We start from the raw sequence: 26348 nt of genomic DNA on the forward strand, positions 1-26348 counted from the left end.
TCATTTTGAAGTACTGAAGGAAAAAGGGAAATTTAACTCTGAATTAAAATTAAATGATATAGCTTACTGTCTTAGTTTGGGTTTTTATTGCTGTGAAGAGACACCATAGCCATGGCAACTCCTATAAATGAAAATATTTAATTGGGGGGGGGCTCACTTACAGTTTCAGAGGTTCAGTCCATCATGGTGGGGAGCATGGTAGCATGCAGGCAGACTTGGTACTGGAGCTGAGAGTCCTATACCTTGACTCAAGAGACTACAGGAAGTTGACTGACAGTCATATTGAGGAAAGCTTCAGAAAAAGACCTCAAAGCCCACCCACACAGTGACATACTTCCAACAGAAGGTGTGACCCAGATTAAAGGTGTGTCCCCTTCGGCCTCAAGTTCTGGATTAAAGGTGTGTGTCATCCAGCCTTCTCCAACAAGACCACACTTCCACCAACAAGGCCACACCTAATAGTGCCACTGCTTATGAGCTTATGCAGGCCAAATACAGTCAAACTAACCACACTTTCATTAACTGCCAGTAGACCTTCATGGAGGTAAAGGAGACTTGTGGGACCCACCCTTAGCCATGATAAAGTGGCAATTTCCCATTCTTACAAAATTGCTTATTCTTAGTATCTTTTGAATAGTTTTAAGTCTCTGTATTACTCACTACCAACTGCACCAGGAGACTTCTCTCACCAAGGATGAGTGCCAGTGGCCATGTCAGAGTAGCAGCAGGTGGCAATTGAAGTTCAAGGTGTCAGCCCACCAGGAGGAGACTCACTGATGGGCCAATCTCAGTCAGGCAAGGCTCCCCAAGACTACAGACCACAGAGTTACTTTTCCTTCTGCTGTGCCTCTACATGTTTGCTGTTGCTATTTTTCTCTGATATCTGCCATGGTTGAATTGGGTGTGGGGAGATTCCCTACTTCCTGTAATGTAATGTGTTTACTTCATGGAAACATCCCATTCTACTGGGCATTTTTACCTGTGGATTACTATGAAGATGATTTCTTCTTATACTGTACTATCTAATTGATAATAATAATATTAGCTTATACAGAGTTTTGATGAATAAAGGTAAATACAAGGAAATGTTACATGTCTAGAGCCTATGAGTTTCACTTAAGGAGCTGCCTAGATCATAACTGAAGTTAATGATTAGAGAAACAGTTGAATCCCAGGAGCCAGGCCAATGTGAATTCCTTTAATTTTAATGCTGAAAGACACAGTCACAAGTTTTGGTGTGCATCATTACCTGAAACAAAGTGTTTTTACCTTGACTCTGTAGGAATGTAGGAGAATCACTATATTGGGTAGATATTAGATTGAACATGTGTTTTTTTAGGAGCACCTTGACCTTAATCCTTGTGGAAAACAATGATTGTTTTACAGAGGGGGGGCTTGCAGCCATCCCATGACTTTGGTCACAAGACACCTTAGGCTCTTGTATTATTGTGTATTACACACAATCCATAATGAAGGACTAGGGTCATGGAGGGATGTGATAGTCTTCTTCAGTAAGACATGGAAATTAAGGTTAGGGACCTTGGTATGAGGAAGTACTTTATGTAACAATCTATAAGTATGCTTTTGTATGGCTGTTCAGGTTCATGGCCAACCTAGTCCAGTTCAGTCAGCCCATAAAAAAAAGTTGGAGAATAAAGAAAGAAACCATCAAGAGAGTATGTGAGTATGTTTTTCACTAACTCTCTCAGATAAAGAAAAATCTAGTTTGCGTCAATGCTATGGATTTTCCCTTCGAGTGCTGTGCTGTCTGGAGGCTGGTCCCGCAGACAGCGTTAGATGAGAGTAGTACAATTAGATAATTATAAACACGAATATTTTACTGGCAGATTAGCAACATGATCATTAACAAAATATCAATAGGTTCTGCCCTTGAACCTGTAGTTCCCAAGCCATGATTTTACCATGCCATAAATTCCTGTCTATGATGTAGGCTTGAAATCCAATGAAGAGCGAGGTTGGTTATGTCCATAAATAGTGATGTTGGTATTGCAGCAGTGCACACATCTTGGCTAGCAGGTTGGTATTGTAAGATGCATAGTCCAGGAGTAAGATCATTGACATTATTTCTCCGAGAACAGCCTGCACAGGACCTTACATTATAGTGCTACAAAATCTAGCCAGCCGGGAGAGTTCCCTGGTAAATTCAAGATTGCTCTCTGTCTCTTACAACCAAAGTATTTGGAGTCTTCAGCAGCACCATGTATTTATGGTGGCTATTATAGCCTGAAAGACCAGCTCTCAAGATTGCACCCAGGGTTGCAGAAAGAATGATTTTCAGAGCAGTGGAATTTTAGGATTTTTTTTTTAATCTGAGGATATTTAGAAATAAGTTTATCTATTTTACCAAATTAGACTCAGATATGAACTGAGGGGGTCATATGTTATTCTTTTACAGCTCCAATTTTCTGGTTTTTTTTTTTTTTTTTTTTTTTTTTTTAGCTCTAATTCTCTAGCTTCTTTTCAGTTCTAATTTCCTGGCTTCTTTGTTCTATGTGGCTTATATACACAGTCAACAGAAGGCTTGAGGCAATAAAAAGAAAAGTTACAAAAGCTGCATCTCAGGGTCATAGCACATTCCATGACAACGCGTACACAGGGACATGGTGCTTGGCACTTTCCTGGTAGTGGTATTGAAAGTGTTCCAAACCTAAAAATATATTCTCTTATCCTGTTTCTAACCCCACATCATAAGGCAGGGAACTTGATACCCTTTATTCAAGGCTGTGAGGCCAAACCATTCTCTGTTGTTCTGTCTAATTGTGAAATTTATCCCATATAAAGCTGTTTCTGTCTGGATTTGGTTAATTGGTTAATTGCTATTCTTGTCCTCCATATAAATTTTAGGACTTAAACATAAACAGTTAGTTACCTGAGCCTTGAATTTTATACCATAAACTGAGGTTGGAAGTTTGTGCATGTTGTTAATTGCTAAGGGATTTAGTAGGGAGTGGTTGCTGGTCTCTGTTATCAGCCAGGCCTCACTAGAGAAACTGGCATAGTATTTTAGGTTGCTTTGTATTTAATAACCTTGGTTAGACATCTGCAACTCTGTCCCTGTGCATATCCATTTACAGAGACATTCAGTCTAGTTTGAATTTGCTCTTGAGGTTTTGAATCAGTAAACTGTATGTGGCTTGTCTTAGAATCGTGAAAAAATTGTTTATACCAATCTGAACTAATGATAAAAAAAACATTGCCTAAGTGTCTTAAAGACTTTGTGGAACAATAAATCTAGTTATGAAGCATATCCTAGTAAATTTTTGTTTATCAAAATTATATAGCTTAATGAGAAGTCATTGTCTTGATCATTCTTAAATATATGTGCTCAATAGATGGAATATATGCATGCTATAAACACAAGCATTGGGGAAATACCCATAGCTGTTTTTAGGGAAGAAATGTAGTAGCACATGGGAAAAATTACCGAAAGAAGCAACAGTGTTTACAGTCAGTAGTCCTGTAAGCCTTGCTTGAGGTTCCTCCATCAGGGAATTATTTCTCTGGTGAGTCAGCACCTGAATTACCAGTTGCCATCTGCTGTATGTTCTTAATGGCCTCTGGCAGGTGGTCAAGCAAGAGTATTGGCAATGACTTGTTTTGTATGGGGTGGCTCTAGGGCCTCCCTGACTAGTAAGTCCTAGGCAGATAACCAGTACCTGGTACAGAGAGTTCCATTTAATAGCCCTGGTGTCTGGGAGGAGCATTATACACCTATGTGGAAAACCTCTCTTCAATGTTTTAAAATCATACTTACTATTAATTTGTAAGATGGGAGATTTCATAAGGCTTCTTCATACACCCATCTTTTTGTTTAACCCACCCACTTTTTCTCTTTTCTTCCTGCCCCATCTCTGTTAAATATCTAGACACATTATCCAATGACCCATTCTTTTATAGCACATGCATTCTACTCTTACCTCTTTTTTTTTTTTTTTTTTAACGTGGGTTGCAAAATGATAGGCTACCGTGTAGCTTCTTCATGGTCACCTCATTTGGTTGACCTTTTAGCAGCCCCCTCTCTTCTCCATCACTACACAACATATTTGAAATATTCTACCTCCAGGATTCCCACTCTCTAATTTCATATCACCTATATTCTACTCTTCACCATCTCCCTGCATTTCTCCACTAATTATATATCTCTAATTCCTGGCTTCTACATGTAGTCTTACTTGAACACATAAAACAAAATGTTTGAAGCTGATGTGGAACCATAGGACTGGACTAGGCCCTCTGTATATAGGAGACAGTTGTGTAGCTTGGTCTGTTTGAGGGGGGCCCTGGCAGTGAGGATCTATACCGGGTACATGAGCTGGCTTTCTGGAGTCCATTACCTATGGTGGGATACCTTGCTCATCCTTGATGCAGGGGGTAGGGACTTTGTCCTGTCTCAACTGAATGTACCAGGCTTTGCTGACTCTCCATGGGAGGCTTTACTCTTTTGGAGGAGGGAATGAAGGGTGTATTGTGGGGTGGGGAGGGAAGCTGTGGGGAGTGGGAGAAGGGATGAGGGGGGATCTGTGGTTGGTATGTAAAAAGAATAAATTTTTTTTTATTTATTTTACAACACCATTCAGTTCAACATAATAGCCACAGATTCCCCTGTTCTCACCCTCAAAATGTTTGAACCTGAGACCCACATATGAGAGAAAACATGATGTTTGGCTATTAGGGCTTAGGTAATTACATTCATCATGATTTTCAGTTGCCTACATTTATATCCTGATTTTACATTTTCATTTTTATTTACACCTGAGTAGTATGCCAGGTTATATCAATATGTATCACATTTTCATTTACCAATGTTTCAGTTCATGGACATTTAGGTTGATACCATCACCTAGACACACTGAATAAAGCATCATTGAGTGTGATGGGTAATTGCTCATTGGTAAGCTGGAAAGTCCTTGGAGTTCATGCCCAGGAGTCATTGTTGAGAATCAGTTTCCTCTGAGATTAAACCCTTCCATCTAGGTATAATCTCCTTAAAACACGGGGCATGAAAAAAGTGGTAAAGGGACCAGGTGCTATAATGGGAGGTATTACATTCAGTCCAATAGAGAAGCTTCCAGAGCTCAGGAATAGAAAACTTAATAGCTCCAGTAACTCAAAGAAACTGATAAAATTCACAAGTGCCCTCCTGCTTCAAGCACATATAATCAGTAAGGACTGCTGTCACTGTCAGACAAGCTGAACTGCACAGAAGATGCTTGGACCAGCCATGAAGCAGACACCAGGCAAACTGCCTGGACCAGACAAGACAAGCTGCCTGCAGGAGGTAGTGAGTGGCTTGAAAGACACCTCCAACCTCCCTTGAGCTGACTCTAAGTTGTGCAGTGATCCCCAGGGTTCCAGCTTTATTAGCCATCACTGTCACTGCATAATGCAGCTGTCATTGAGTTCTTTGTGTTTATATAACTAATTCCTCACCCACGATCTTGTAAGTCACCCCAATAAAATGCATTGGTCCACTTGACTTTAGAGATGATTCAGTGGTTCAGAGCACTGTCTGCTCTTTCAGAAGACTCACTTTGAATTCCGAGCATCGTCACATGGGCACTCAATATGCAACATCACTCCAGGGCATCCATTGCCCTGTGCTTGCCTCATCAGGCACAAGGAACACACATTGCACACAGGCATACATGGAGAAAAAACACCCCTAAAAAGAAATCTCATTGTTTCATTCAGTTGGAATTTATTGGTTTCCCAATGTTGATTTGTTATTGGTTCCTTATCTGTGATATGGAACTATCTGTCATTGTTTCCACAGGAATAGTGCCATGGACCAATTCTGTAATTGTGTCACACAAGAGTTGTGTGTTGTTTTTTTTTTCTTGCATTTTATTTATTCATTTATTTGAGAATATATACACTGATTTCAAAAGTTGATTCTCTAGTTTTCACTCCCACAATACAACCTCCTTTACTCACATTGATGCAAACGTTAGTTATCGTTTCTATTCCTGCAGATGACTATTGTAACTAGGGCAACATGGATGCTTAAAGGTGTCCTAGTCTGCATTTTCCCTGATAGGTATATGTTTTTTGTTTGTTTGTTTTAGTGTCACTTTGGATTTGTTGTTGTTTGTTCCTGTGGTAGTTTGAATGTAATTCAATACTAATATACTAATAGGAGTGGCACTATTAGGAGGTGTGGGTTTGTTGGATTGAGTATGGCCTTGTTGGAGGAAGTGTATCACTACAGGGACAGGCTTTGAAGTTTCCTATGGTCAGGGTAATACCCAGTGTGTCAGTTAACTCCCTGTGTTACTTGCAAGATGTAGGACTTTCAGCTTCTTTTCCAGTACTATGCCTGCATGCTGCCATACTCTCTGCCATGATGATAATGGACTGAAGTTATGATGCTGTAAGTGGGCCGACCCAATTAAATGTTTTCTTTCATAAGAGTTGCCATGATCAAGGCATGATCACAGCAATAGAAACTCTAAGACAGAAGTTGGTACCAGGGTCTGGGGTATTGCTATGATAGGCCTGACCATGTTTTTGTTTGCAGTAATATGGACTTTGGGACTGAGAATTAGAAAAGCAGTTATTTTCTGCTTTAAGTCATGCTTAATGTGCTATACTAGTGGGAGCATGGAAGACAATAGTGCTGAATATAATTTTTTGAACTGTGGGGATTAAGAAGCTTCAGAGGATAAGTTAAAGGATGATAAACAGCACTGGTGGCTGTTGATGTATCCAACCGTCTTATTAAAATAAGAAAGACAGAACCAATGTAAAAGAGAAAGCTGAGAGGTCAGAGCTCAGAGCTAAAATCTTACCTCCTGCAGTGCTCCTACCTCCCTGAAAGAGAGCTACTTCCTGTGTGTCTGTCTTTAAATAGTCTTTCTGTTCTGCCTTCTCATTGGTTGTAAACCCAAACACATGACTGCCTCATTACTGCCTGTAAGTACTGCCCTCCAGGTCTTAAAGGCGTATGTCTTCAATGCTGGCTGTATCCCTGAACACACAGAGATCTACCTAGCTCCTCTACCAAGTGCTGGGATTAAAGGCATGCGCTGCCACCACCACCACGCTCTTGCTATGGCTCTAATAGCTCTGACCTTCGGGCAACTTTATTTATTAACATACAATGAAAATCACATTTCAGAACGAATAAAATACCACAGGTGGCGGCTCTAGTTACCTCATGGAAAGGTCACGATCATGACAGAACCCAGTGTTAGTTTTTAGAGCTTTATTAGGAGGGAAAGGGGTGGAGGAGAAAGAGGATAGCCAGGCCTGTAGAGAGAAAAAGATGGTGGGGGGAGAGGGAGCAGAGCAGAGAGAGAGCAGAGATCAGAGAGAGAGGGTGGAGTCTGCATCCAAAATTTAAGGCACAGATTGTGTGACCACACCACGCAGAATTACCCAATACTGCCTTCAAGAGACTTCTTTCAGTAAGATTGAGAGTAGTAAAAATTGATAATTCTAAAAACGAATATTTAGAGGTCAGGTTAACTAAAAGATCCTTAAAAAAAAACATCAATAGATTCTCTCTTGGTCTTAGAGTTCCCAAGCTTTGTTTTTTGGCCATGGCATGAATTTGTCTTTATGGATCAGCTTTGAAATCCAATCAAGAGAGACATTGATTATGCCCATAAATAGTCATGCCAGCATTGCACCACACAAACAATTGCCGAGAAGGATGGTATTGTATGATACAGGGTCCAGGGGGTAAGTAAGACAGTTAACATCTTTTCTCTGACAGCAGCCTACAAAATGTACCCATGAAGGAGTGTTTCCTGGTATATTCTACATTGTGCAGCTTTCTCTCTCTCTCTCTCTCTCTCTCTCTCTCTCTCTCTCTCTCTCTCTCTCTCTCTCTCTCTCTCTCTCACACACACACACACACACACACACACACACACACACACACACTAACAATACACACCATGTTTTTTGTGTCTTTACCAACACCATACACTTAGGGAACTCAAGCAAGATCACTGGCAATGTCCTGTTTTGTTTAAGGTGGCTCTGAGGCCCCCCTGACACGAGGTCCTAGGCAGATAACCAGTACTTGGCACAGAGAGTTCCATTTAATATCCCTGTGACTAGGAGCAGCATTATTGACCCATGTGGTATACCTCTGTTTAAAGTTTTAAAATTATACTTCCTATTAACTTGTAAAATAGTGGGATTTCCTGAGGCTTCTTCATATAGTCATCCTGTTGGTTAAAACTCCCACAACTCCTCCTTTCCTCTTGTCCATCCCTAGTTGAAAATCTAGTATGTAGTATTCCATGACCCACATTTTGTAACATTTGTGTTCTACTATCCTCTGTTATTGTATTTTTTATTTGCGTTACAAAATGAAAGGTTCCCATGTAGCTTCTCATGGACATCTCATTTGGGTTGACCTTACAGCAGTCCCCTCTCTTCTCCATCCATGCACCACATATTTGAATATTCTGCCCAGTCTCTAATTTCATATTACCTACATTATACTATTCATCCTCCCTTCCTGCATCTCCCCATTGAAGGTATATTTCTGCCTTACTGGCTTCTACATGTAGTCTTACTTGTACACAAAAAGCAACAAGTTTGTAGTAGGAAGCTCATTCTGATTTACTCATTTGTCAGTTGATGAACATCTAAGTTGATTCTGTATCCTAATTACTATCAACAAAGCAGCATTGAATATGATGGGAAAATTCTCATTGGCAGAGATGGCAAGTTGATGGAGTTCAGCCTAGGAGTGTTTACTGTGTATCAATTTTCTCTGAGATTAAACACTTTCATTTTGTAGGATGATCCTTAAACACAGGATATTAAAAGCTACATAAAGGAACGGGACACTCCAAGGCAGTAGTTCTCAACCTTCCTATTGTTGTGACAATTTGAAAATGTTCCTCTAGTTGAGGTGTCCCTCAACTGTAAAATTATTCTTGTTACACTATTTAACTGTAATTTTGCTACTAATATGAATTATAATGTAAATATCTGATATGCAGGGTATCTGATATGTGATCCCAAAGTGGTCCTGACACAGAGTTGACTGACATTTTTGTGAGGGAAAATGAAATACCCCATTATGCAGAGACTCCCCAGAAACTCATAGACAACTTAATAGCTCCAGAAAGTCACAGAAACTGGACAGATTCATCAGTGCCCTCCTGCCTCAAGCATAACAAGTCAGCAAGGACTACTGAAACTGTCAGACAAGTTGAGATGCACAGAAGATGCTCAGACGAGGGATGGAGCAGACACTATGCAAGTTGCCTGGATCAGAGAATACAAGAAGACAAGCTGCCTGGAGGAGGCAGTGAGTAGCTTGAGAGACACTTCCAACCTAACTTAAACTGCCTGCAAGCTGTGGCAGTGATTTCCCAGGTTTCTCCGTTCAATAGGCTTCTCCTTGACAGGGTGATGCAGCTGTTTCTGAGTTCTTTGTGATTTTATAACTAACCTCTCACTGCCAGTTGGAAGGTCACCCCAATAAAACTCTTGGGTCTACATAGCATTAGAAATGACTCAGTGCGTTAGAGTACTGTGTGCTCTTTCAGAAGACTCACTTTGTATTTCCAGCACCCTCACATGGTCACTCAAGCTGTAACCTCAATTCCTGGATGTCAAATGCCCTCTTCTTGTCTCTGCTAGCACTAGGATCACACGTGGTACACAGATATACATGCAGGAAAAAGCACCCCAAAAAGAGAAAACAAACAGAACCTCATTGGTTCACCAAGATAAATATTGTTGGTTCCCATCTTTGGTTTTCATTGATTCTTTATCTGCCATTAGTAGATGTTTGTAATTGTTTCCACAGGAATAATGTCAACATCAGTGATGTAACTGGGTAGCAGAGTCATTTTCTTTCTTTCATTTATTCATTGTTTTGAGAATATGAGACTGATTTTTAATTCTCACTCCCACAGCAGTGTTTGATCTCCTCTCCCCACATTATGTCAACATTAGTTTTCATTTCTATTCCTCATGACTGTCATTGTTGCTAGGGCATCATGGAGGCTTAAATGATTCCTGTCTGCTTTCCTAAATAGATATGTATCTCATTTGTTTGTTTTGGTTTTAGTCTTGGTTTGTAATTGTTTGTTATTCGTTTAATTTTAGTTTTTAGATTTATACTTTTGAATTTATTACATAATTAGAACTTTTCTCCTCTCACTTTCCTCTCTACAAATTCTCCTATACACCTCTATGCTTGCACTTATATTCATAATTATTGTATGCATACATGTCTATTTGTATATACATATAATGATAACTAAACTGCTCAGTCTATATTATGTTACTTGTATATGTGTTTTCATTGTTGACCATTTGATATTGAATAACCAGTTAGTGTGCTCTTCCCAGGGGGAGACTATTTCTTCTGCTCCCAGATCACTCCTCTTGCCTGTAATTCTCTTTGTAGAGTTGAGGCATTGTGGGCTTTTACCCATCCACTACAGTATGTCCGTTGTTCTTGGCATTTCAAGCTCACATTTGGGATGCCATGTTGGTGAGATTTTTTAAAAAATATTTTTATTTTATAACTAATTTAATTTTACATATCAGCCACGGATTCCCCTGTCCTTCCTCCTCCCACCCCCAGCCTCCCCCTATTCCCAACTCCTCCATGGCAAGATCTCCCCTGGGGAGTCAGCCCAGCCTGGTAGATTTAGTTGAGGCAGGTCCAGTCCCATCCTCCTTGGACCAAGGCTGAGCAAAGTGTCTCAGCCTAGGCCCTAGGTTCCAAAAAGCCAGCTCTTGCACCAAGGACAGGTCCGGGTTTCACTGTCTGGTGTCCTCCTAAACAGTTCAAGCTAATTAACTGTCTCATTAATCTTGAGGGCCTGGTCCAGATTCATGGGGGCTCCTCAGCTATTGGTTCAAAGTTCATGTGTTTCCACTAGTTTGGCTATTTGTCCCTGTGCTTTTTCCAATCATAGTCTTAATATCTCTTGCTCATATAATCCTTCCTTTCTCTCGCCAATTGGACTCCTAGCTCCACCTGGGGCTTGGCCATGGATGTCTGCATCTGCTTTCATCAGTCACTGGATAAGAGTTCTATCATGACAGTGTGTTTGGCCACCCAATCTCAGAATAGGCCAGCTCAGGTACTCTCTTGACATTGCCAGTAGTCTATAGTTGAGGTATCTTGTGGATTTCTGGGGACCTCTCTAGCACTCTACTTCTTCCTATTCCCATGGGGCCATCATTTATCATGGTAGACAAAGCTTCTGGCATTGCTAGGTATGATGGTTATTCTTGGTTGTCAACTTGACTACATCTGGAATGAACTAGAATCCAGAAATTGAGGGCATACCCAAGAGGCATTGTTTTTACTTATTTTTAAGTGACTGAATCCACTTCTACTCTGGAACTTTGAGATAGGTAGACAAATGCCATTAATTCACCTCTTTAGGCTGAAGGACACACACTTTTGATCAGGATAGAGAGACTAGTAGAAAATATACCTTTAATCTGGCCACACTTTCTGCTGAAAGCATACAAAGACAAGGGAATAGGAGTCATTTGCTCTGCCTGTTTGTTGGCTATTTTTTAGCTAGCATATCCATTTCTTCACTTGCACTGGAATCTCCTTTGGGCTTCCAACATATACTGAACACCAGCTGAGACAGGGATCTTTTGAAACTAGAAATTATTGGATTTTTGAACTTTCTATTATATCCAGCCTTACTTGGATTAACTGGAAAGCAGCCTATAAGTCATTACAGTAAATCCCTAAAACACACACACACACACACACACACACACACACACACACACACACACACAAACACATTCATTCTATAAGTTCTGTTACATTAGAGAACTTTGTCTCATACACCAGGAGAAACAATCTCACATCTAACTTCCTGGTCCTCTAAGTCTCGCAATCTTTATTTCGCCCACTTCATGATGAAGCTTGAGCTTTAGGTGCAGGAGTGTTTTAAAGATGTATCCATTGGGCCTGGCTCCACAACTCTGCATTTTGATTACTTGTGGATTTTTGTAGTGTTCTCTGTTGAAAAGAGAATGTTCTTTGATGAGGGGTAAATACTAACTTACCTGTGGGTACAAAGGAAATGTTTAGTTATTTGTTAGGTATTAGGGTGGTTTAGTAAAGTGGTGGTTGTTTTTTGTCTACCAAGATTCATGTCTGCATCAGAAGCAGTTCTGTTATCATGACTCAAAAATTTCCCAGGTAACTGCACTTCCTACTTAACAGAAATGAAAGATCAACTGGATCTCTTGTTTATTAACATTAAAGACGTTTATGATACTAAATTTGAAACTCTTATTGAGATAGATGAATTTCTGGCCCAGCGGTGGTAGCACACACCTTTAATCCCAGCACTCAGGAAGCAGAGCCAGGTGGATCTTGTGAGTTTGAGGCCAGCCTGTTCTACAGAGGAAGATCCAGGACAGGCACCAAAACTACACAGAGAAACCCTGTCTCAAAAAACATACCAAAGAAGAAGAAATAGATGAATTTCCAACTGAAAATAACATACCAAATTTCAACAACATGAAATAAAGATGTACACAGAACATCAGAACCAATGTGACTTAAGCTGGTATAAAATGCCACCTTGAAAACAACCACCTGACCAGATTGACTGGATTCTATCAGAACTCCAGAGAAAAACTTTCTAGTCTTCAACTCCATCAAAGACCACAGAAGGATATAGTATTACCTTAGTAAACCGGAAATGCATTGCAAGCAACTTCCAAAATTCAGTAAGTGACAGAGACAGTTGCCTGCCTGGACAGTGATCCAAAGATCTAATGTTGGGGCATCCATCTTCAGTCACTAGGTCTAGAATTTATAGCTGCATCTTCTTGTGTCCTGTACAACATTTGGGATTCGTCTCTTCAAAGCAGGAACCTGAAGAACGATTTTGCCCAATTTTGGCAAATTCAGTAGTCATGTTCATATGGGTCCTGTATGTCCAGTTTATACAGCATACTATCATCAGTCCAGACAAGAGCAGTCTCTTCCCCCAATGGCAATTTTTGCCAACAAGAAGATAAACTCATTTTAGAGAGTCTTTGATGTCCATCTTTCTTTTTTAAGTAAATTGATGCTGCCAGGAGAAGACATGTGTCACTGTCCAGAAAGTCTAAATTTTTAAAGCATTTTAAAAGCCATATTCTGTAGGTCTTTGAAGTGTTTGAAGTTTACATGCCTAATTGAATTATATCTATGTATACCTAAAAACTTAATTAACATGACTAAAGATTGACTTTCAAGAAGACTAATTTTAAACCTGTATTTCTTAGTTATCCATTACAATTTCAAATGAGCTGCACAAACATACCTTAGACACGAGTAGAAATATACATAAAGTGTAATAAAATTAACTTTAAATTTATATCAATAAACTAAAATCTATAGCAATGTAAAATATTTTAAACAAGTTGTTTCTCTTTAAAAGCAGATTCAATAATCTACCCTTTCATCCTATCATATCTATATCCTACATTTCTATATCAGTTGGTTCTGAATTGAAGCTTATTCCAGGGTGTGTTGATATCGTGTTCCCCAATATATCATGCACCCTAATAAATTTATCTGGGGTCAGAGAACAAAACAGCCACTAGACAGACATAGAAGCCAGAAAATGGTGGTACTCACACCTTTAATCCTAGCCTTGTGGAGGCATGGTTCTGTGTGAGTTCAAAGCCACAATGGAAATAGCCAGGCATGGGGACTCACGCCTTTAATCCCAGGAATTAATGGCAGAAAGCAGAAAGGTATGTAAGGCATGAAAAACTAGGTGGTTAAGCTTTTAGGCTTTTAGCAACAGTTCAGCTGAAATCCTTACAGATGAGGACTCGAAGGCTTCTAGTCTGAGGAAACAGGATCAGCTGAGGAACTGGCAAGGTGAGGTGGCTGTTGCTTGTTCTGCTTCTCTGATCTTCCAGCATTGACCCCAGTACCAGGCTCCAGGATTGTATTTATTAATAAAACCTTCTAACAATCCGTACTACACCAGGGAAATCAGGAAACATGGTGGCACTCCAGTTAAAGTAGGGGCTTAAAGAGGCCAGGTGATTAATGGAGTTTCAGCTGATGTCTCACTCACAGTAGGTCCACTAGGTACCCAGATTCATCCTGTGGTTAATTCCCTAACTACAATGTCCATTGTTCTTGGTTTTGTCCAGCTCACATTTGGGAGGTCATGTTGGTGAGATTTTATAAGAACAGCTTCTGATGTTGCTAGGTGTGATGGTTATTCTTGGTTATCAAGTTTACTACATCTGAAATGAACTAGAATCCAGAAATTGAGGGGATACCCAAAGAGATACTATTTTTGCTTATTTGGACATGAATGAATCCACTTTTAGTCAGGAATTTGAGACAGGGAGACAAATGCCATTAATCCACATCTTGAGGCTGAGGACCAACACCTTTGAAAAGGATAGAGGGTAGACCACACCTTCTGCTGGTAGACGTGGAAAGAGGCATCATTTTGCTCTCTGCCCATTTCTTAGCTCATTTTTTTTGTGCTAGCATATCCATTCTTTCACTGGCATTGGAGCCTACTTCTTTGGGATTCCATCATATACTGAAAAGGAGCCAAGACAACAAGCCATGTGAACTATGCAACTGCTAGATTTTTTGAACTTTCTTTTATAACCAGTCATTGGTGGATTAGCTGGACAGCAGCTTGTAGGTCATTACAATAAATTCTCATTATATAAAAATATAAATAAATACATAAATAAATATTCATTCCATAAGTTGAGTTACAGTAGAGAACTCTGATTAATACACTAGTAGACACAATCTCGAAACAAACCTCCAGGTCCTCAGCCTCTTTTAATCATTATAGCTCCTTTTCAGGAGTGTTTTACAGGTGCATCCAGAGGGCCTGGGCTCCACAATTATGCATTTTAATCGATTGTCGATCTTTGAAGTGATGTCTGTTGAAAAATGAAGTTTCCCTGATGAGGGGTGAAAGCTAAGATTGCCTGTGGGTACACAAGAAAATGTTTAGTTATTTGTTAAGGATTATGATGGTTTACTAAAATGGTAATTGTTGTTGTCCTCCATGATTCATGTCTTCTCTTGCACCAGTAGTGTAGCCAGATTTTCATTGCCTGTCATTGTTCTCTTTAGTGAAGCCATCATAAGATCAATGAGAGGTGTCTGGGTTGTTGTTGTTTGATACTTTGTTTGTGTTCAGACAAATATATCTTGCCTGGAGATCGGAGTGTAGAGCTAGCCAGTAGTTAACCACAGAGTCCTGGCAGTGGTGGCATACACTTTTAATCTTGGTTTGGGAGGAAGAAGCAGGAAGATCTGGAGTTCAAGGCCACCTTGGGCTACATGAGATTGAATCAGTCTAAAAGAGAAACAGAGCTGGGTGGTGGTTCACACCTTTAATCCCAGCACTAGGGAGGTAGAGACAGGAATATAAGGCAAGTGGACTCAGGATCTTGGCCGATTCAGTCTTAGAATATATAGAAACAGGTTCCCTCCAGGATTTGGTTTGAGATTTCATAGAGGTAAGAATTCTCTGGTGGCTGGATGCTCTCATTCTCTAATATTTCAGTTTTCTCTCTCAATATCTGAATATGGGTTTTTAAAATAATGCTAATTAGGATCGCAATTCAGGTTACCACCAAGGTATGCTTGCCACTGCTGCTCCTTAGGACTACTGTTTGAGGATGACAGTTGATGTGGTTCATAGGCATCACAGGACTTTTGTTTGGCTCACTGCTTTGGAAGCTTGCATGGTCCTTCTGAAACCATAAAAGCTATTCCTCATGGAGCAATTTACGTTATTTTGAGACAATGTCTCTGTATCTTACTACTTTCCTAATCTCACTGTGTAAATGTCACTGACCTTGAACTCAGAGATCCCTAGCCCAAGCCTCCCGAGTGGGTTAAAAAGCTTGCATGACCTTGCTGAACTATGCATAATTTTTTGTTATTATTATTTTTTGTTATTTGCTCTGTAGCCTTTGCTGACCTGGTACTCACTCTGTAGACCAGGCTGGTCTTGAAATCACATAGATGTGTCTGTCTCTGCCTCTTGAGTGCTGAGATTAAAGCTGTTTGCTACCACCACCTGTCCTGTTACCATGTCTTGACAATTATACAAGGTAACTGCACAGGCTCCATGATAGAAATGAGTGAACAACTGGATCTCTTGTTACCTGATGTTAAAGGCTTTCGTTACACAAATTGGAAACTCTCATTGAAATAGATGAACATAGCATACTAAATTTAAATAACGTGAAATAATAAGTAAGTAGGTATGTAATCAGTAGCAATGTGACTGAAACAGGTATAAAATGCCACCCTTAAAACTATCCCTTGCACAGATTGACAGGATTCCATCAGAACTCCAGAGAAAAACTAATATCAAAGTTACTTGAAATGCTTTTTTTTTCTTTTTCTATCTTTTTTGTTTGTTTGTTTGTTTTTTTTTTTTGTTTTGTTTTTGTTTTTCGAGACAGTTTCTCTGTGTAGCTTTGCGCCTTTCGTGGAACTTGCTTTGTAGACCAGGATGGCCTCCAACTCACAGAGATCTGCTTGATTCTGCCTCCCAAGTGCTGGAATTAAAGGTATGCATCACCAACAACAACAGCAGGCTTGAAATACTTTTTTTTTTTTTTTAAGTAAATTTATTTTACAACATCATTTAGTTCAACATAATAGCCACAGATTCCCCTGTTCTCCCACTCTCGCCCCCCTCCCCCTCCCCCCATCCCACCCCCCATTCCCACCTCCTCCAGATCAAGGTCTCCCCCGAGGACCGGGATCCACCTGGTAGACTCAGTCCAGCCAGGACCAGTCCCCCCCTCCCAGATCGAGCCAAGTGTCCCTGCATATGTCCCAGGATTCAAACAGCCAACTCATGCAACAAGCCCAGGACCCGGCACCAACACACGGCTGCCTCCCAAACAGATCAAGCCAAATGACTGTCTCACCCGTTCAGGGGGCCTGATGCAGTTGGGGGCCCCTCAGCCTTTGGTTCATAGATCCTGTGCTTCCATTCGTTTGGCTATTTGTCCCTGTGCTTTATCCAACCCTGGCTTCAACAATTCTCGCTCATATAAACCCTCTTCTTTCTCACTAATTAGATTCCCAGTGCTCCACCAGGGGCCCAGCCGTGGATGTCTGCATCCAGATTCCTCAGACCTTCCTTGGATGGGGTTTATGGCACAACTAACAGGGTGTCTGGCCATCCCATCACTGGAGTAGGTCTTGACAGTGGCACACACCTTTAATACGAGCACACAGGAGGCAGAGGCAATCTGTGACTTCAAAGATAGCCTAGTGCTCATAATTCCATCACAGTCACGACTAGAACATAAAACCCTTGTTCAAAACAAAACAAAATAAAACAACCAAAAACAAACAAACAAACAAACAAACAAAATCTTCTTGACACACAAAAAAGAAGATTCCTCTTCACTCTTATTTTTAACCTGATATTAAACCAGATAATGTGCAGGGTGTGGTGGCACACTCCTTTAATCCCAGCATGGGAGTAGAGGTAGGTGAATCTCAGTGAGTTCCACATCATCCTTTTTTATAAAGGGAATTCCAGTACAGCCAGGGCTGTTACTCAGACAAATCTAGACTCAAAAAACCAAAACCAAACCAAAACAAAAAACCAGATAATCATACAATGAAAAGGAATGTACAGACTGATATGGTCATTTAAAATAAGTTTCTGAGAAGGGTAGGGTGGTGCGCACCATTAATCCAAACACACCCAAGACAAACGTAGACAGATGTCTGGGAATTTAGTCCAGCCTGATCTACAAAGCAAATTCCAGATCTGCCAGTGTTACACAGAGAAACCCTGATTCAAAAACGATGGAATTTTTTTAATCATAACTGTTTCACACACACATACATATGTGTACATAGACACACACTCTGTGTGTGTGTCTGAGCATGCACATATAAAACACTGTCCACTCTCACCTCCTACCTGTCTGCTATCCTGGCCCACAATTTCAACCAATTTCTTTAGAGTGTTCATTTCTATTAATTTTGCTTGGAATCCCCTGAGATTATCCAGGGCCATCTGTGAGACTGTGGTTTTGGAGCTATGGGTCGGAGTCTGGTTGGCTCAGCAGAGGACTACAACTAAAGGCAGAGATTCTTCTCCTACACTCTATCTATAGCCAACATTTTAGAGGTAAAGGGCGGGCTCTGCGAGCCTTTCCCTTTCCTAGTCTGATTGTGGTCTTGTGTGAGGTCCATGCAGGTCAGTGCAGTTAGTGTTGGTTACTGATTACAACAGCTGTGTGGAGTCTAGAGAATGGCATGTCTTAGCCCTTCCTCCCCTCTCCCTTCTTTATTCCTTTCCTCCTCCTCATCCTCATTGTTTCTGGAACATAGATGGAAGCTGTAGCTGACATTTTTAGGCCAGGAACCACATACCTTATTTACTTTCTATTTCTGGCACAGCAAGAGTCTCTGCACCTGGGGTGGGTGGCATTTGTGTGTGTGTGTGTGTGTGTGTGTGTGTGTGTGTGTGTGTGTGTGTGTGTGTGTTGGGGGGGGCAGTCTAATCATCTTATCCTGCATCACAGGAGACAAACCTGTTCCTGAGTTAGTAAAATGACAAGACCACCATCTAGTGGTGAGAGCAGTACAGTGCTAGGTTTATTTAACTTAAGGATTTGTTTAATTGAGTAGTCTCCATATTGACTTCCAGAATGGCTAGATTTTTGGTCATGGCATTATTATTCACTATGCTTTTTTATATTGTTTCTGGTTGGATTATTGGTAGTATTTATGTGGTGATATGTTGTGTACCCTAATAAAATTTGCATGAAGATCAGAGGACAGAACAAGCCACTAAATTGAACATAGAAGCCAGACAGTGGTGGCACACACCTTTAATCCTAGCAGTCAGGAGGCAGAGATCCATCTGGATCTCTGTGAATTCAAAGCCACCCTGGACTAGATGAGATTGACTCAGTATAGGAAAGAAAACAGAGCCAGGCAGTGGTGGCACACACCTTTAATCCCAGTACTGGGAAGCACACACCCTTTAATTCCAGGAAGTGATGGCTGGGCAGAGAAAGGTATATAAGGCTTGAGGAGACAGGAACTAAAGGCATTGGGCTGAGACCTTTTCAGCTGAGGAAGCTCATTCAGCTTGAGGCCTCTTGGCTGAGCTATTTCAGGCTGAGGAGTTGGTGAGGTAAGAGGTGGTGGCTGTGGCTTGCTCTTCACTGATCTTTCAGCCTTTACCACAATATCTGTTTCCAGGTTTTTTATAATACCATATTTAGATTCTTACCACATATCTTTCTTCCTTCTGTGTGAGAATTGGTGATTTTCTGTCTTGCCCACGGATGATTATTTCCAAGTTTACCTGTATTTATGTAGTCACCACATAGAATTATTATTTCCTGTATTTACATGGATAATTATTCTGGTACCCCCGTATAAATTTTGCCTCTAGTTACTGTCTGCAAAGCATCTTTAGTGAAATCAATTAATTATGTTATCTCGAGACTGTCTTCAAATGTACTTATGTCTCTATCAATTTTAAGATAATTTTCTTTCTTGATTCAAAAATATGGGTTGACAATGATTTTCTCTTCAAGCTTGAAATATCATTCCATTCTCTTCTGTATTTGGGATCATTGTCTGGACACCTGGTCATAGTTTGTTGTTTGGGTTTTTTCCTGTGGTTTGACATTGTTCTCTAACAGGTTTCTGTGGTGGTAGTTTGTGTATGCTCTTACAAATAAAGCTTGTCTGAGGATCACAGGGCAAAGCCAAGCACTAGTTATTCATAGAGTCCAGGCAGTGGTGGCACACACCTTTAATCCCAGTACTCTGGAGGCAGAGGTAGACAGATCTCTGCAAATTCAAGGACACCCTGGGATACACAATACTGATCCATTTTAAAGGCAGTGGTGGCACACTCCTTTAATCCCAGCACTTGGCATCTCTTGTCTTTGTTCTCAGTGCTGGGGAGGCACACACACCTTTAAACCCTGGACTAAGGAGTTTGGGATAGGATGTCAGTGGTATGGCTGGGCACAGAAAGGAATAGAAGGTGGAAGGAGACAGGAGCTCAGCACTCTTTCAGTTGGAGAATCTTACAGATTTAAGAACTAGCAGCTGTCTGTGTTGCTTCTCTGATCTATGAGCTTTCCCCCTGATATCAGACTTTGGGTTTTTATTAATAAGTCCAACAAGAATTTGTGCTACAGCTTTCAGTATTATTTTTTTTCATTTTCTTTTTGACCCCTTGTATGAAAGGTCAGAAAGTCATCTATTCCTTGTTCCTGAAAGAGAAGCTCACAGAAAAGAAACAGAAAGAAATGGCTGATTCTCCAGTATGTATTTTCCAGGTCAGTGGTCATGCCTACTTTTCTAGAAATGTTGTATGTTCAGATTTTGCAAACCTTTAATTTTCTGCTACTAATAATATTTTAAATTTTATTATGACAATTTTTGCAAATAAACAATACACATACACAACACACACACACACACACACTGAAATTAAGTGGACTCAATTACTGTACAAGTACTGTACAAATACTGCAATTTTATTTAGTTAGAGTAGTAATTGGGAACTTAAGCTCTGGAGTCTTTCCAATGGGGCTTTATATTTTTGGTATTGAATATATTTTTATCAACTTATCCATCAGAAAAAAAAAGAAAAATTACTTTGGAAGCATCACAGATAGAACATTACTTAGTTTATACCCTGTTTTCACAACTGTTGTTCATTACCTGCATTCAGTCCTACCTCAACCCTGTTATTTAAGCTTTCTTGGTCTCTTTTCTCCATGTTCTGCTAAGCTCCTATGCATTTTGATTCTCATAGACACACATTATTGGCCAGTTTCTGCATAGGAGGAAAAAATGTGATTTCTTTCTGGCACTGTGTGACCTAACTCAGTATTGCACATTCTATGTCTAATCATTTCCCTGCAATTTTCTCCTTAGCTGAATGGTATTCCATTATGTATGTGTACAGTCTTCATATAATTAGCTTAATCTAATACTTTGCCATGTTGAAGGCAGTAACAGTGAATGTGGAATGTGAATATCTCTGTAATGGGGTGTGGAGTTTTCAAATTATGTTTCAAGGAGTGACATTGCTGGGTCATACATTAGTTTTATCTTCATTTTTTTTTAATAATCTTGAAACTCATTACCACACTGAGTGTATAATTTTCACACACCCACATCTACAGTGAATAAGAGTTCCTTTCTCTTCTCACCTTGCCTAACACTTGTTTTCTGGTTAGTTGATGACAGCCATTCTCAGCCTGGGCTGAGGTGATATTTCAAAGCAGTTTGAATTTGGGATTCCATGATGGCATTTTTTTAGGGATCCTGAACTCTTTTGCAATATTTATTGGCCATTTGTGTATTTGTCTTTAAAAAATGTCTATTCAGCTCCTTTGAGCATCTATAAATGGCAGTATAATTTCCTTGGTATTTAATTTCTGTAATTCCTGGTAAATTCTAGGTATGAGCCCCTATCAACAATGTCACTGGTACAGATTCTCTTCCATCACTTGGGTGTCTGTGTGCTGTGCTGATGGTTTCCAAAGAGAAACTTTTTCTATCAATGTAGTTCCATTGTTTCACTTTCTGTGTTTTTGGTGTTCTTTCTAATCAATTAAGGCCTTGCCTATCACAAAATCTGGATGGATCCTCTCTATGTTTTCTAATTGTCTATGTGTTTCTGATTTGAAATAAGATTTTTGATCCACTTTGAATGGACTTTTGTACAATGAAAATAAGAATCTAATTACATTCTTCTACTGTGTTCAGTTTTACTAACACCATTTGTTAAAAAGACGACATTTTTGTACTGTATATTTTTGCCTCCTTTGTCAACTATTAAGTGCCTTAGATTTTTAATTTTTCTTTTTTTTGGGGTCCTCTATTATAATCTCTTATCATTGTCTATTTTTAAATGAGTGTACCATGCTGTATTTATGACTACAGGTATACCATATAATTTCATAAATCCACACTTACAGGATTTTTGTCCATTCTACCTTTCCAGATTATTTTTCCCCAAGAATAAGTATCTCACATAAAATTATGACTAGTAATTTTGAAAAAAAATCCATTTTAACACATGAACAAAAAATACATTGATATGATGTATAATTGTTGTAGAATAAGGGCTATATCTTTATATATTGGTGAGTGAAGAATCCTGTGTCTTGTAGGCTTTATTTGTCCCATTTCCTTGAATCATGGTTGTAAAGAGCTCATATTGAAGCACATGAGAGTTTTCACAACATCTTAGCACTGTGTGCACTTAAGAGACAAAGCTTGGTTTTTAATGCTAAGTAGTATTTGGTTCCTAATACTAAAAATTTAAGGAAACTAGACAGTGCAGAACATGGCTTAAACAATTTGTTTGATCCTACCATGAAAATCATGTTCTTGAGTGTAGATTCAGATTATAGTTGACTTTGTTAAAACTGCAATTGCTGTGAAGATACACTAAGACCATGGTACCTCTAATAAAGGAAAACATTTAATTGAGGTGCCAGCTTACATTTTCAGAGGTTCAGTCCATCATCATCATGGCAGCCTAGAGGCAGACATAATGGAGTACTAGCTGAGAGTCTTATATCTCCAGGCAACAGGAGGTCAATTGAGTGTCACATTGAGTGAAGCTTAAACAAAGGAGATCTCCAATCTCACCCCCACAGTGACACACTTCCTCCAACAAGGCCATACCTACTCCAACAAAGCCACACCTCCTAATAGTGCCACTCCCAATGGTGGCTAATTACATTCAAACTACCACAGTGGTCTACTTCTTTCTCTTTGGTGTTTAATATCATGGTAATGATGATGTCTTCACATGTTTGTTGACAACTGCTATCTGTTTGTCTCAGAAGAATGGCTACTCACATCACACACTTGGTTAGAATGCTCAGTTGTAACTTCCCAAACTAGAGAGATCAGTGTTTTGGGGTTTTTTTGTTATGTTTTATTTTTTGAAACAAGATGTCTCTGTATGGCCCTGTATCTTCTAGATGTGGCACTGTAGGCCAGACTGGCCTCAAACTCACAGAGTTCCACATATCTTCTTCTGCAAGTGCTGGGATTAAAGGCATTCACCACCACACATGCTTGAGATCAGCATTTTTATTTCTTTTTTTATTGCCTAAACAGGATCCCACTGTGCAGCCATTACTGTCTGGGATCCATTAGGTAGCATTACATAGAATGCATCAGAAATGTTTTGAGGACACTGACTGATTGATGTGTACAACCCATCACATTTGATGCAGAAAGAACATTCTTCATAATTGCTTTCCTCCAATCAGTTCCCGTCAGAGTCATGATTCTACTCCCCAACCCTGAACCTGCAAAGTTTTAAAGCAGAGATTTGGGGAATGAACTCTGACTGCCAGGTTTGCATTTATTCTTGACTCACAACTCAGACCGAATATGTCACCACTATGTAGTTTGACAGAAATAAAGGAAGAATCATAAACACTGCTAACCTAAAATCTGTTAGACAGTACAGGATAACTACTAAAAAGGAACACATTAAAAACTACAAATTTTAGGCACGAAAATTCTCATATTCTCTCTTGAATGGACCTTCTGAGCACCATGACATTTGAAAAGCACTGAGCAGTGATGGTATTTCTCATACAGTGTAAAAAAAATCCTGCAACAGAACTTCCCTCCATTTTTTGTAACTATTCAGAAATTAAATATTCTTCAAAACTCCTGAAATTGTTTTTGCCTAAATTGGCATTTTCCTGATTTATTAGGAAAATTTTAGATTATATCAAATGGGCTTGATACAGATGTTTCAGCCTGCTTGGTAGTGGATCAAATGCTGATAAAATAATCTCATATATTATCTGTTCTTGAATTTTAATTTTTTTTTTTTTTTTTTGTTTTTTTGAGACAGGGTTTCTCTATGTAGCTTTGCGCCTTTCCTGGAACTCACTTGGTAGCCCAGGCTGGCCTCGATCTCTGTGAGTTCCACCTGCCTCTGCCTTCCAAGTGCTGGGATTAAAGGCGTGGGCCACCACCGCCCGGCAAATGTTAATTTTAAAATTGACAGTATGCAATATTATTACACTCATTGTTACTGTGGAAAATAGGAAAATTCTTTGCTTACCTAGTTAAACATAAGTTCTACTTTCCATATCTTTGCCCTGTAATGGAATGGTATTAGACCTAGTGTTTAAACATACAACCTGAGCTTGTTAGAATATAATCATGTAAGGCCAAAGAATGCAAGAACTGATTGAGTTGCAGGTTCTTACTATGATCTACAGGTACAGCAATTAAAGCACATGTCCCCATCATGAATTTTCATTCTGAGACACGTACACTGTGATCCTGTGGGACACAAACAGCATCCATAATGGGTAGTCATCCATGTCCAGACCTTCAATGTGTGGGGTTTTTTGTGTTTATATTGTATGTGAGCCTATTGTGTCATCCTGTTTCCACAGACTTAGAAAATCCATCATATGATGTGACTATATCGAAGTCATCTGATTGAGTAATTGTCTTCCTTGTCTACATCTCTCATTTCCTCAGGTCTGTTTATATCCAGGAAAACACTCTGTCTGGTAGCACATGGTCTAACAACTTTTTTGTTTCAGAATCCATTGACATTCCGGGATGTGACTGTGGACTTCTCCCAAGAGGAGTGGGAATGTCTGGACACTGGTCAGAGGGCTTTGTACATTGATGTGATGTTGGAGAATTACAGCAACCTGGTCTCTGTGGGTGAGAACATTTTGCTTCTAAGTAAACCTTTTTATATACTGGTTTTATAGGTTGTAAACTCTCTCAAGCTGTCAGAAAGAACAGAACACTAGGGAATGTTTGGTAGTAGAACACAACTTTTCCATGGTATTTAATATGTTTCTTTCATTTTGCATGTTAGAAGTGTCATGCACCTAATTTGGTTCCACAATGCATTCAGAAATTTAGTATCATATAATATTTATACCCATATTTTAAGTTCCAATTACATCACTGCACCTCATGTAGTTTTAATTGTGAGAAAAGCTCAAGATGTGCAAATTGCAAAGTTCTTTAGCATATTTATATGCTAAAGATTCTGATGGGAAAGAGCCATTGGAAATCATTCCAAGATTCCTCTACTTGGTGTTTTCTTCATGTACTATGCACAGTACTATTTTAGACTTCTGTATTCTTTCTCACAATTCTATCATGGGTCATGGGCTACCTCACAGAACATGTGGTTGATGAAAGGTAGACCTGGACACCTGTCCAGAGCAAATGAGATTGCCCAGGAATGTGGAGAACAGAGAGTATCCACAAGTATGGTGGGTTAGTGAATTAGCAGGACAGCCTTGAAGGATTCAAGCAAAAGAGAAGGCAAGAGGTGAAAATGGTTTTGTGATATTCAATTCCACTTGAAAAGATTCCTAATCATTAACTTACCGTAGTGTTCTGGCCCCAGGATGCATCCTGCCTGATGTAACTATTTGAAGACATTGGGCCTATTGCACTTGAACTCTGGTGACAGTACGAGTACAAAATGCAATTGTATTTGACTATGTTGACATCAGATTAGAATAATTTTACAGAGTATAAGTCTAATGTTGGTTGATGAAGTAGGATTATTCTTTAATTGCCTTCCGTACTATCTTTTTTATTACATTCTTCATTTTCTTCCCAGTGGCTGATACACGGACATCCATCTGGAAAATTTTCTTAAGATTTGGTATACAGACTAGACTTGAGGATAACCGTATAAGTAAAGAAACACAATCCTGTGTGGAGCTCACACAGTACAGGATAGAAATCAGCAATAGCTGCCCATGATAGCCCTGCCTCAAATAATCTGATTTCTGGTACCTCCCAGAATACTTGCTTTGCCTCCATTACATAAGAAAATCTAATGTGTTTTTGTAGAAAATAAATAAACCCTGTGATGGTTTTATTTATGACTTTAACCTTTTAAGGATTCAGGTCTAATGAACAATACTCCTCATTGCTTATCACTTAGTCAGTATAAATACAGTGACCTGGGATTGGATTAAACTCTTCTTCATCAGTTTCTGAGAAGAAATATTTAAATAGAGACATGTATTCTAAATATAATTAGTTCATGATCTCTGTCACAAAGCTAACTACTGATTCCACAATTTCCTGATCCATCTTGTGTCATTATCCATTTTTATAGAGGGACAAGTTATTATTAATCACAGGCCCTTGAAGGCTTTTTTGCTGTTTTGTGAGAATACATTGAAATACAGTGAAAGAAAAATATCTAAGTGGTTGCTGGTTGACTTACCTTAAAAGAAAACTGAGGTTGGCAGTCATTTATCAAAAGGTTAATCTTGGAAGCTGCCCTACTAATCTGAACTGTACTCATTTTCAG

General features: G+C 39.5%; 2 protein-coding genes and 1 pseudogene across 3 annotated transcripts in view; 1 reads left to right on the forward strand and 2 right to left on the reverse strand.

Annotated features, from left to right (window-relative positions):
• Positions 1-26348, reverse strand: part of LOC114688539 (zinc finger protein 54-like) — a 406652-nt gene that overhangs the window by 259728 nt on the left and 120576 nt on the right. The gene's annotated exons all lie outside the window — the stretch shown is intronic.
• LOC114688971 overlaps positions 1-26348 on the reverse strand; it is a 364483-nt pseudogene that overhangs the window by 217566 nt on the left and 120569 nt on the right.
• Positions 19064-26348, forward strand: part of LOC114683966 (zinc finger protein 729-like) — a 279247-nt gene continuing 271962 nt past the window's right edge. Inside the window, exons 1-2 of the mRNA XM_037200066.1 lie at positions 19064-20325; positions 24595-24721. Coding sequence (XP_037055961.1) covers positions 20227-20325; positions 24595-24721 — 226 coding nt within the window. The 5' untranslated portion in view covers positions 19064-20226. The remainder of the gene's footprint in view (positions 20326-24594; positions 24722-26348) is intronic.

The sequence above is a fragment of the Peromyscus leucopus genome, chromosome 1 (genome assembly GCF_004664715.2).
Source record: "Peromyscus leucopus breed LL Stock chromosome 1, UCI_PerLeu_2.1, whole genome shotgun sequence".
Lineage (NCBI taxonomy): Eukaryota > Metazoa > Chordata > Mammalia > Rodentia > Cricetidae > Peromyscus > Peromyscus leucopus.